The sequence below is a fragment of the Agelaius tricolor genome, unplaced genomic scaffold, assembly GCF_023055355.1.
Source record: "Agelaius tricolor isolate 1412-34295 unplaced genomic scaffold, bAgeTri1.0.p SCAF_18, whole genome shotgun sequence".
In the NCBI taxonomy this organism is placed as follows: Eukaryota; Metazoa; Chordata; class Aves; order Passeriformes; family Icteridae; genus Agelaius; species Agelaius tricolor.
Genome location: NW_027269278.1, coordinates 11,624,869 through 11,637,524, shown reverse-complemented (window position 1 = coordinate 11,637,524; position 12,656 = coordinate 11,624,869). Strand labels below are relative to the sequence as shown.

Genomic DNA, 12,656 nt, shown 5'->3' with positions numbered 1-12,656 from the left:
TTCTTGTTTTGTTGATAAAGCAATTGAACTTGGCTAATATTAAAAATCATCTTATCATTGATTTGTTTTTTTTTAAATTGAGTTTTATGAAGCAGCATTTTCCAATGGAAATTGTTCTGTTAAGAAGACATTTGCCAGTTCTCTTTTCAGCCTTTATTACTTTGGCAACAGAAAAGTGACCTTTATAATTGTGGGCACAGCTTTAGTTGTAAAACCTATTTGCATGTAGGAAAAGCCTAACGTGCTATTAAAAACGTTTTCTGTGTTTCCTGGAAGAGGATGAAAACCCAGCTACAGGTCCTGAGCTCTGCATTGCCAGATCTGCCAGGGATCTGGTGCTCATCTGCCTGGGGGCACACACTGGGCTGGGCTGCTCTGCCTTTGCTGCTGCATTAGGGGTGAATGTGAACGATTTCTGCTGTGCTTTCCTTTCCTGGCTACACCAAGAAAATGGCTTTTCTTGCCTTTATAAAGTAGTTTAAACCTCTTCTTGCAGAAGTTGCTTTTTAACAGCTAAATAGTGACGGCAGGTTTTGAAAGGAAATACAGCCCTGGCTTCATCAAGTGCCTGCTGACATGATTGGTAAACAAATGGCTCCTCAAAAGATTTAACAGACACTTAATGAATGAAATAAAAGCAAAACTGACCATGGTTTTCTCTGCCTGTCTCAGTCCTGCCAACGGAGGCCGCACGTGTGTGGGGCCGAGCTATGAATTCCAGCTGTGCAACACCCAGGAGTGTCCCAAGGACTTTGAGGACTTCAGAGAGGAGCAGTGCCGGCAGTGGGACCCCTACTTTGAGTACCAGAACACCAAACACCACTGGCTGCCCTATGAACATGTTGATGGTGAGCAGCCCCTCTCCTGTGAAAACTAAAATCTGTTACAAATATGAATAAAAATTATATAGGGAGGGGTAAATCTTCTTCCCAGGAAATCATGCCTCCTAAATCTATTAGGAGGTGTTTGGAGGCATCAGTGAGTATCAGTGTATGAGTGACTCAATTTATGCAATGCACTTGGATTTTCAAAAAACTTTGGACACTGTTTCCCAATGCCAGCTGTTAAATGGATTTACCATGAGATAAAAGGGAATGGATTTGTATGGGAGGATGGCCCACTCTGAGAGCTGCAGAAGGACCTTGTGACACTAAGGGACACAAGAAGGCAAAGGAAGTTTGGTGTTAATGAATGCCAGTAATGGATGTGGGGGTAAAAACTGGTAGGGGTGTGTGTGTGTGTGTGTGTGTGTGTGTGTGTGTGGATGGTGGCCTCTGAAGAGAAAGGCTGGGAATAACCTGGGAATAACAGTTCAGTGACTGTGAAGGGAGAGATGGAGAGCACTGACCTGTCCCTGTGTACCTGAACATTGTGTCTGCACTTTAAATACTCAGCCAATGCGGCTCACGTTGTGCCCATCTCACTGCTGCCCAGGCTGCTAAAACACCCACAGCTGAACTCCAGCCAGAATAAAGCAAACATAAATAATGACTTCTGGATGAGGAGAGTTTGGATAAACCAGGACTTTTCACCCTGGAAAAGCAAGGATGTAGATTAAAAAGATAGAGTTACAGAGTTGGGAGTGGCCCAAAGAGACTGAACGTGGAATGATTATTGAGTTTCTCATAACACGAGCCTGGGAACATCAAATAAAATTATCAGGTGGCAGATTTAAAACAAATAAGAGGAAAGGCTTAATACAAAGCATCTAATTATCTTGAAATTCACTGCCACAGAAAATTGCTGAGGCCAGAAAGTTTTAGAAATTATTTTGAAAAATTCTTGACAGTTCTACAGTCCATTAAGAGCCATTAAACACCAAGTTCCAGTCATGATTTTGGAAGTCCCCAAGCTGCAGTGTAGGAGGAAGCAGGAGAATATTCTGAGAAAAGTTTCCAGTTTGTTCCTGTGTCTTTCTCCAAATGCTGCTGGCACTGTTGGAGGCAGCTGTTGGGTTGGATGGGTGCTGGCTCTCAAGCCAGCAAGGTTGACAGAGATCACCTCCTAGAACAAAAATGTTCCTGTTCCTGTTAATGCTTCAGCTTAACTGTCAATGAAAGTGCAGCTGGTTGCTTTGGGCCGTGTCTGCTCCTGCCAGAAAACACTCTGAGATGTTTTACCAAACAAAGAGGCTGTTTTTGAACTGTTTTTGAACTCCAACACCTTACTTGAATGACAAATTCTTGAGGGCGGGGTTGGCCTGGCAAGGGGCGGGTTCTGAGCACCCACCCCATCCTCAGCCCAGCTGCCCTCACTGGGAGGGGAAGGGTCACTTTGGGTGAATCATTTTGCATTCCAGTGAGAGGATACTCTGCCAGAAATTAATGGCAAATTCCTTATAATTAATTTGCCTGACTTTCTTCCCAAATAGTTCTCAGAGTTCCCTCATTCTTTTCATGCCATCTTGGTCAGTCTGTCAGTCTGGGATTTTCAAAGGCACAGACACAGCCTCACAGCTTAATTTCATGAAATAGTTTTGCTGGCACAGGGTGGAGGGATGAAGACTGTGGTCTGCAGGACCTTTGCTTATGCTTTAGCCTTTGGAGCAGTCTGCTGCAAAGACCAGTGAAACAAATCAGATTTTTTTCAATTAAATTCAATGGCTTCTGGGTCAGAAACCAGCTCATTGATGTCTGAGCACTGATCCCTGGGCACTGCTGGTTTCCAATATAACTATGGTATAACTGCAGACACCTTGAGAGTTACATTTACCTGTGCAGGGTTATTAGAGGGAACAGCTTTTGTGTGAAAATAAGGCTAGAGACAAGCTTATGCTTGAACTCTAATCTATTCAAAACTCCCTTTTGTAAGGATAAGGCATATCAGTGACATACTTGTGAGGATAATGCAGTTGTGGCTCAGAAGTGACATAAATCCATACACTTCACAGGCAGCTCAGCTGGACGTGTCTGACACATTGTGCAGGGCATAAGAACAGAGAGGAGTGCCTCATGCTGAGGGCAGAGAAAAGCCACTGAGCTGGGGTACACCCCAGTGTGTCCTTGAGCATCCCATGCCCCATTGTCTCCTGTTCCAGGCCCTCTGAGCCCCCAGGCCCTCACCCTGCTGTGCTCACAGGCTCCTGCATCTCCCTGGGCATCTGCCAGGGCAGCAGGGAGGGACTCTGGCCATGAGCTCCCAGCCTCAGTTAAATGAGAAGGACTCAGAGAGCAGGGACTGGACAGACACACCATCACATGCTCCTGCACTTCTACTGTGTCCAGCACCAGTGAATAGGAAGAAAATAATTCTTTGCAACAGCAGGGTCTAATTTAGCAGCACTTACACATTTACTGCTCCATGGAGCAGTGGGAGCAGAACCATCTCTAAAATAAAGCCCTTGTGCAGAGTTGTTGGCACCCAGTCAGACCTGCTGATATTTTCATTTAATCACAGGCAGTGAATGTGTGCTGTGTGTGGGGTGGGGGTGGCTGCACACCCAGGGGTGCTGTGTGCACATCTATCCTGTGCACAGCTTAATGTTTCTAATATATACATTAGGTCTGCCATTATTATGATCTTAATAGTCTCCTATGAAGAATTTGCACCAAAAAAGTACCTGTTTTAATAAACTAGACCCTGGATTTTCAGCATGGCTTCTCTGCATGGTTTGGGAGCAGTAGCAAAGGTCTCTGATGTACCAATACCCAGTGGCCTTGAGGACATCAACAGCAATAACAAGGACTTTATAAAAAGAGGGCAGAGGCCATGGAACTGTACAGGGGAAGAATGCAAAGGGCCTGTGAAGATTTATTTCAGTTGAACTGCTACAATGGAAAGGTTGTTATTGTTTTAAATGGTGGGAAAATCATTCCAACTTTTAATCATGTTAAAATAGCAGAATCTTTATTTGTTTCATCTAGCAGAAAGGCCATCTGCTCTTCAGTGCCAAGGAAAGCATAGTGAATCCTATTATGGGGCTGAGGACAGCAAGAGACATGGATAAAATGAAATACACTAGTGGAATACAACTTTATTCAGCCACTGACTAGTCATTTTCAGCTTCATTTTTTGTTCTTAGCTCTTTGGAACAGATTAGAGAAAATACCACTTTCCTGGCTGTTTGTGCATGTGTTAGCAGTAAAAAAAATGTTTTTTGTCTGAATCTTTTTGACATCTCTTCTTGTTTAATGGTTTAAATTATCATAAATACAAGTATAACCATGAGGGAAAATTAACTTTGTGGTTAGGATGAAATGCTATGGCCCAGCTGTCTCTGAAGAAATTTTGGATGCCAGGTTCACTCAGTGTCAAACAGTTGCTTTTAATGGGAAAATTAATTTGGCTTTTTTTCATTTAAGTGCAGTGCAGGAGAAACCAGCATCTCTCACAGGTAGTCATGCAACTGAGGAGAGCTCTGCCAGATTGCATCATCTGCAAAGGATTAAATAGATCCCCCCTCAAAGTCAATGATCTGTTATTTTTAAGCCTGTCTCCTAATGGTGACACATGGATGGTTTATGATTCAGCATTTTCCAAGAGATCACAGAGTTTTTCAAAGGGGATAAGCATCAATGATTTATGGGCACCACGCTGGGCTCTGTGATGTGTGCAAGGAAGAAGAGAGAGCCAACACTACTGAAAGTGCTGTTCACAACACCAGCAACTAAACTGAGAGCTGAACATGCCCAATTTGGGTTGTTTTGTTTTTCAGCCAAGGAGAGGTGCCACCTCTACTGTGAATCCAAGGAGACAGGGGATGTGGTGTACATGAAGAGGATGGTGCACGACGGGACCCGCTGCTCCTACAAGGATGCTTACAGCATCTGTGTGAGGGGTGACTGCCTGGTGAGGGCCTGGGGGCTCCTGCAGAGCTCAGCAGTGTGAAAACAATTCAAACTCTACCTTGAGGGTTTCTCTCTGAGCATGACTAAGTATAATAACACTTTGGGCAATAAGGAGATTTCATTAGGATTATTGTCACAATATTATATGTGATATTCACAGTTGCCATGCATGCGACTCGATTCCAAAAGCACCTACCTACACAAGAAACATTTCATGCAGTATTTCAAGATGAGCTATTACAATTAGCTTTCAAGGAAAGCTCTCCCTGCTGAGGTTTAGTGGGGGTGGAATGTACAATGAAATAGGAAAGCACAGCAGCTTTCAAGGAAAGTGGTGTTAGGATATGGCTGATGTGCATTCTCTTGGTATTTGATCATGCTATTTTTAAAAAATCAATGACAGTTCCTCTAAGTTGGGATCTGCTGCAGGTCATCTTTCAAAGGAATGAGTATCTGACTAGCAAAACACTGCTGGAGGTTCTTATCCCCATATAGATGCCTAGATTCTCCTGGAATTTAAGTATCTGTCTTAAGATAGGCTGAGGCTTAAGAGCTTTCCTTAACCATGCTGCTTTCCTTCAGTAAGAGAACCACTGTGAAGCATAGTATGAAAATATAATCAGCCAGTTGACAGCTATTATAGGAACTGGAAGTATTAAAATCTGTTTAGTTGTTGGTCTTCCAGGAGAATACTATGAGGTGTGCTGCTTTGCTGAAGCAGAATGTGGGGGTTGATGCATAAAGTGAAGGCTCATTTGAATTGAATAGTGGATAAATAAGAATGACTGTTTCTCTCTTTTGTGCACAGAAAGTTGGGTGTGACAGGGTCATAGGTTCCACAAAGCAGGAAGATAAGTGTGGTGTCTGTGGAGGAGATAATTCCCACTGCAAAGTAGTGAAAAGAACATTTTCAAGAATACCAAAAAAGCAAGGTCAGTACATCCAGTGTGGTTTGTCCTGTGGAATTCAGGGTATTTTTCTTGGTCTCTTATGTTTCATGGAAAGTACCAGGACAATTAAAAATCATTTGCAGCATCATTAATTCCAATAAACAATCTGGACTTACTTCCAGATGTGTTTATAATATGAAAATAAGACTTCTGCCCAGTGAGCAGTTAAAGCTGCTGATACCAAGGCCTGTGCATGCATGGGAGAGGGCTTCCCTGCTCCTTGTTGGAGAGCTGGGGACTTGTGCAGCTGATGTCAGCCAGCTGCTCTGTCACTCCAGTGCTGCAATAGTGTGTGATCATCAGGCACTGTCAGGCAGGAGGTTGTGTGGTCTCTGTGGGTGCACATGGCACTCAAAGCCCACTTTAGTCTGAAGCCAAGACTGTTGTGATACTTCAGGCACCTCTCTTCTGACCCAAAGCCCTCTGTCCCTGTTATGTTCCATCACCTGGCACAGAAATGGGAATGGGAATAATGCTGGATTTGCTTCATCTTGTTTAATACACCTCGCTTTCAGAAAATAAGATTTATTTAAAAACCTAAGACAAACTCTCCCTGTTTGTGGCATATTAGTCCATAACTATCTTTTCAAATACCTCAATATAGGGTACGTTAAGATGTTTGAAATTCCTGCTGGTGCAAGACATTTACTTATACAGGAAACAGATGCCACCACTCATCATCTTGGTAAGTAAAAAGTAGGAAGATTTTCAGTCAGAATATTTTTTCCTGGTGTTTATTTTTGTCTCTGGAGGCTGACAATGTGTTTATACATTTGTTTACCCGTTACCCACCCACACCATGTACTTTCTCTAAGTATGTTAAATTAGGAAACTTGTTTGGCAATTTGATTTCCCTGTGCTGTATTCCAGGGTGTCCCAGCCAGATCTCTGTGTTGGTATATGCATGTGATGTGTGAAAACTTCTGGGAAGAGGCACTGGGTTACTTTATGGGGTGCAGTGCATTATCTTTGGGGGTTGGAAGTAGATATCTTCAAAGTCCTTTTCAACCCAAACCATTCCATGGTCTTTGTGTGCATCTTTCATGCTTCCCACTCTCAGTAATTTCCCAGCTATATCGAGATCTGTTCCAGATTCTGCCCCCCTGCTAACAGTACTGACATGAGGCTGCCAAATCAATCCAGCAGTTTAGGAGGTAATGGAAATCCACTCCTCCCAGGCCCTGAAATCAATGGAAGCAGTGACTGGTAGGCTGCTATTAATTGGAAGTAGATTTACAGTGAATGATCTGCTAACCACAGTGTGAGTCACCCCAGCTTCTCCCCAGCGAATGCTTCCCTGGCTGCCCAGGGCAGCCTGGCCCTGTGGATCAGGGAGCAGTCCTTGTTCAGACAAAGTTCTGCCAAGGTGGGGTGAGTGCTGTGCACATGGACAGCTGGCTCCCTGCCTTGGCCACTCTGAGGGAGCAGGATGCTCAGGTAGCTGCCAGGCAGAGAATGGAGTTAAAATCTGGTGTTACACAACAAATAGTCCCTGCTTCTTCTAACAAGGAGGGCAAATGTTCCATCTCAGGTGAAAACCTGTCCTCATCCAAAGGTGGCTGAAGTCTCTCCAGGTGAAGGATGGAGCACTGGTGAGAGCTGAAGAGAGGAACCAGGCTCTGTGTGCAGTGGCAGGTGTCTGCAGAGCAGCAGGAGCTTAACAGGGCTGTGCTGGTGTCAGGACTAAATCTGAGCAGGAGAATTAATGCTGCTTCTAGTGTCCCTCTCTCACTGTGGGGACCTGCTGGGGGTTAGCTCAGTAGCCTTTCTCTGATGGAGCAGTAACAACCCTCTGAGCTTCCTTGCAACATATGAAAGAGCTGAATAGCTCTGGGACCCCCACTGGCTCTCAAATTGGCTCGGATTTGGCCAGTGAATTCAGAAGTTGTTATATGGGAGCAGGCAGCTGGACCCCTGTGGTGCAGCTGCATTGGCCTCATTTCTCTGGCAAGGCAGGCTATGAAAAAGGAAAAAAAAGGACAACTGATGTTCCTGGAGCTGAGCAGAAAAGCATTGACAGTTCAGTGAAACACCTGAAAAAGTCTTTCCAAACCTGTGAGGGAAGAGAGGGAAAATGCACACTGGCCTTTTCAGCTTTGTCCACTGGGACACGAGCAGAACAAAACTGGAGATGAGAAACAAACCTCTTATATTCACTTTTCTTGTGTTGTTCCCAGCTATTAAAAATCGTGAAACAGGGAAATTCATTCTAAGTGAGGACAACTATGTGCCAGACTCCAAGGTCTTTATTGAGATGGGTGTGGAGTGGGAATATCGCAATGATGACGACAGAGAGACGGTGCAGACCATGGGGCCGCTGCGGCACGGCATCGTCATCCTGGTGAGCCAAATGAAACCACCTTCCACACAGCCACAGTGGGCTAGCATATCCTCCACATTCCTCTTGGGAGTCACAAGAAGACATCTGCTTCAATTAAAAGACAATAGGAGATGTATTTTAATTCCTTTCTCCCAGTTCATTGCTGTTATAATTCAGGGTTATGTGTTGAGCAGCCAGCTGTCGTGGTTATTTCCTGTGGATGGCATAGCAATCAGCCACTGAGTAAAGACTGCAGCTTAATTATCCTATCTGACATGTGAGCACCAATCAAAAAAAGGCCAGAGTGGTTCATATCAGCTAGATCTAATAGTTCCTTCTCCCATCCATGTTTTGAAAATATATCCTGCAAAGGCAGATGCAGGATTCCTGTGATCCTGGCACTCTTTTTCAGGGCAAAACAGTTCCACAGTTCCCAAAACCACCCAAATATATTCTTTTTTTCATTGCAAACTAGCAAACAGTAGACTTCAATTCAGGGGTAAGTTAATTTAAAATCCCTCTGAAAACAACTGTAATGTGTTGATCTACACCAGCTGAACTTCAAAGGAAGAATAAATGCTATGATTCCAAAGGACAAATATTTTGCACTTTGCTCAAATTGAGTTCTGTTTTCTTGCATTTGTCTTAGTGCAGTGTGATAACAAAACCTCTTTCTAAATAGTTTATATTTCTGTCAAGATTAAGTAAAAAGCCTTGCAGAATTCCAGGATTATCATAAGAATATTTGTGTTTTATCAGAAATATAAGCAATTTTCTTTGCCCGTTTCACTTATTTCTGCAGTTGAATTTGCTTTGTCTTTAGTGGAACTATCCGTTATCATTTCAGTACAAAATTTCCTTCCTTTGTGATGGGATATGGAAAAAATTTAGTATCATGATGTCAGTCCAATGCTGGCAAGGAAAATAAGTCTAAATCAACCACAGTCTTTCTTAATCTGCAGTTTAGAAACTCTGTGTCATAAGGATGGAGATACTTTTTCATCAGGGAAAAAATGTGTTGAGTGCAGCTAAAAAGTTGAAATCCCTCCGGGGATGTTTTATATGTGAGCCATGATCACTATTTCACATCATCTCACAGAGCTCCTGATATCAGCCTTTCATATCTTTTTTCATTACATCTCCTTTGCTTATTAGGTGATTCCTCATGGTGGTGCCAAGATATCTTTGACTTACAAGTACATGATCCATGAAGATTCCTTGAATGTAGATAACAATAATGTTTTGGAAGAGGACTCACTGTCATATGAATGGGCTTTGAAGAAATGGTCCCAATGTTCAAAACCTTGTGGAGGAGGTAAAAACAAAATCTCAGATCATGCAAAATTTATTTATTGCCACGAGACATTAGGGCTATCAGAGTATGGGAGGAGTTTTGTTAAAGGAATAGATAAATACATAGTGAATGGGGTTAAAATCTGACTTAAGTGGTTTGGGGGCAAATCTGGGCTGATTAATTTCTGATTTATGATAATGAAACTGAAAAATTGGACAAATGTACAAGATTTGGAGGAGGGTCTCCAAGCTGTGAAGGTGCTGAACCTCAAGGTGCCATGGGGCAGCCCTTTGTAAATCTCCATCCAATGATGTGGCTTTTGCAATGTCAGACTCCTTTTTGGGGCCAGATGTGAAGCTGGTGCTGTTCCCAAGGCTGATGGTCAGGTTGCAGCACTGGATTGTTGCTGGGGAGGTTTGAAGAATGTTTTTGAGATGGTAGATCTGACTGTTGTTTTCATTAAACATTATTTAAGTGTTCTTTTCATTTTCGTGGTGAGGTTACACCTTGAGTGCTGTGTTCAGTTCTGGCCCCTTACTTTAGGAAGGATTTTGAGATTCTTGAGCATGTCCAGAAGAGGGCAATGAGGCTGCTGAGGGGCTGGGAACACAAACCCTATGAGGAACAGCTGAGGGAGCTGGGGATGTTCAGCCTGGAGAAAAGGAGACTCGGGGTGACCTTATCACTCTCTGCAGCTCCCTGAAAGGTGGTTTTAGTCAGGTGGGGTTGGTCTCTTTCTCCACGCAGCAACTGACAGAACCAGAGGACACCATCTCAAGCTGCTTCAAGGGAAATACAGGTTGGATGTTAGGAAAAAGTTTTTAATGGAAAGCGTGATAAAGTTCTGGAATGTTCTGCCTGGGGAGGTGGTGGAGTCACCATCCCAGGATGTGTTTAAAAAAAGACTGGATGTGGCACTGGGTGCCAGAACTTAGTTGAGGTGTTAGGGCTGGGTTGGACTTGATAATCTTGAAGGTCTCTTCCATCCCAGTGATTCTGTGATTAAAGGAGTGAAAAATATAGGGGGTGAACAATTTTGGGTGTTAAATTTGCGTTGCAAGTATTTATTCAGTGCAGCTTACCCCTCCTTTGGTAGCATGTTCCTCTGCAGTTCCTACTGCAGCCCTTGACAGGATCTGTGCAGTTCCTCTGAAGCTGGAGCCCTCTGTGAGGTGTGCCAGCCCTCAGAGTAAGAGCAGTGTCTCTCCCCAGGCTACCAGTTCACCAAGTACGGCTGCCGCAGGAAGACGGACCACAAGATGGTTCATCGCAGCTACTGCGAGCTCATCCAGAAGCCCAAGCCCATCCGCAGGGTGTGCAACCTCCAGGAGTGCTCCCAGCCCATGTAAGCATCCCCTGGAGATGCAGGGGCATCACACCCAGCCAGCACTGTCACCTCAATCAAGGTGGCTTTGGCTTCACCTTCGTGGCCATTGCAGGGGCCCAGGACTGTGAGCATCTCATCTCTGTTCTGCTCATGGAAATATTGTGTGATTTCTGGTTGCTGTGACTTATGAAATAAGTTGGGTTAGAAAAGAAGTGCTGTCCTGATCCAGACTTTTATGTTCAGGCCATCTTGAGGTGATACAAAATAGACATAAATTCAATTTATACCAGCAAATTTTACACAGTGTGAGTTAACCATGTCAGAGCATATGTACAGAGTGCTGCAGAAGACAACCAATGTCAACGTCCAGTCTCTCAAATCCAAATCCTTATAAAGTTCACAGCATATTTTTGGACATTTAAACACAGAGAAAATATTTGACCTGTTAGATTTCTCTGGCTGCCCTTGTACAGCAGGAAATGCCTGTTCTACCTTCATTTCTGCTCTACATAGTCAAGTGTTATAAATATTTTAATTCACATTTTACAGGTGATTTTTCTTGACTGGCAGCAGGTTAATCCTACCACATGTAGGACTAATATATTCTTTGTGCTACTACTGCAACAAGAAAGGAATATGTTGATCCCAGCTTTTATCTCTGGGGGCCAAGTGTATGTTCCAGGAATCACAGCAAATAAATAGAACATACCACAATATTTCCTAACTTCCTTTCAAAAGAAAAAGATTTGAAAGAGAGAAAAGGCAAGAAACTGTGCCCCATAAACTCTGCATGGGTCAGGGTTGAACATTTATTTATTGGAAAACTGAAGTAATGACCTAACCATATCTCAGGCTCTCTGGAAAGGACTGTATCCTCTTTCAGCTGCAAATATAATTGGGCCCAGGTACCACAAAGGCTCAATAGGATCCTAAATTGTACTTGGATCCCTGAAGTTTCAGTTAGCTCCATTTCCACAGAATGTCATCCAAGCATTTTGCTCTTGTACATAGGAGAGGCAATTATTAAGGAGTTTTACAAAGCTCTGGGACACCCTCTACACTAATCTGCTGCTTCTTCACTTCTGGGAAAAACTCTTCTTTGTCTCAGAAGTCACCTCAGGATTCCTGGCTTCACAGCTCTTGCATTTCTTCACAGCTGTGTAATTTCTGTAAGTTACAAAGAGAAAGTTGGGAGAAATTGTTACTTTCTGATTAGCTGGAATGTGTAGTGCAGTGTCTTGTACTATTTTTTGGCCATTTCCAAATTCAGGATTTTATGAGTACTTCAGGACAATTCCTTCTCCAGACTATGTCTATTTTTTGGTTAAGTTTATCCCAAGAATATTGTTTATGTGGAACAATATTTCCATCTTGCAGATGTCTGCACTCTGTAAATATTTATAGACTGCTGTATGTCTTCACTTAATTATAACCAAGCTTTCAGTAGTCTAGGTAAACTTCCTTTGGTGCTGTCTGTCCCTGTTGTTCTTCTCCAAGTCCTTTACAATTTGTAGCTGTAATTAATGAGTCGGTTTGGGTGATCAGTGAGAGTTTCAACTACACCACATTACAAACTGTAGATTTCATTTTTCAGTGGCCAAACTGATTTGGAAATTATGAACTCGAACTTTCTGGTTTTCAGTGGAGTGTCGCCTTCCCCAAACCAAACATTTATGATGATGAGGACCCTGATCTGCCCAAGCTCAGCACTCACAGCCCTGGGTTTGCCAGTGCTTCAGCAGATTGAGTCCAACATGGCCAGGGATATGGTCCATGGAGTGCCCAGATATGGGCCAGGCAGGAACTGCATTTTTCACCCAGATGTTTTGGCTTCATTCAACTAGCTGCATTATGAGACAAGGCACATCTCATGTGCCCAGACCTGGGAAGCTCAGCAGCACCCTTGGGTGGCTGCTTTTGACATAAAAGTGACCATATTTTTATGTGTAGTTTTGAAAAAGGCAACAAATACAGCAAA

General features: G+C 43.3%; 1 protein-coding gene across 1 annotated transcript in view; it reads left to right on the top strand.

Annotated features, from left to right (window-relative positions):
• ADAMTS2 (ADAM metallopeptidase with thrombospondin type 1 motif 2) overlaps positions 1 to 12,656 on the top strand; it is a 174,833-nt gene that overhangs the window by 151,149 nt on the left and 11,028 nt on the right. The window contains exons 12-18 of the mRNA XM_071443303.1: positions 673 to 848; positions 4,655 to 4,788; positions 5,596 to 5,719; positions 6,342 to 6,422; positions 7,915 to 8,078; positions 9,213 to 9,372; positions 10,564 to 10,696. Of these exons, the coding sequence (XP_071299404.1) occupies positions 673 to 848; positions 4,655 to 4,788; positions 5,596 to 5,719; positions 6,342 to 6,422; positions 7,915 to 8,078; positions 9,213 to 9,372; positions 10,564 to 10,696 (972 nt within the window). The remainder of the gene's footprint in view (positions 1 to 672; positions 849 to 4,654; positions 4,789 to 5,595; positions 5,720 to 6,341; positions 6,423 to 7,914; positions 8,079 to 9,212; positions 9,373 to 10,563; positions 10,697 to 12,656) is intronic.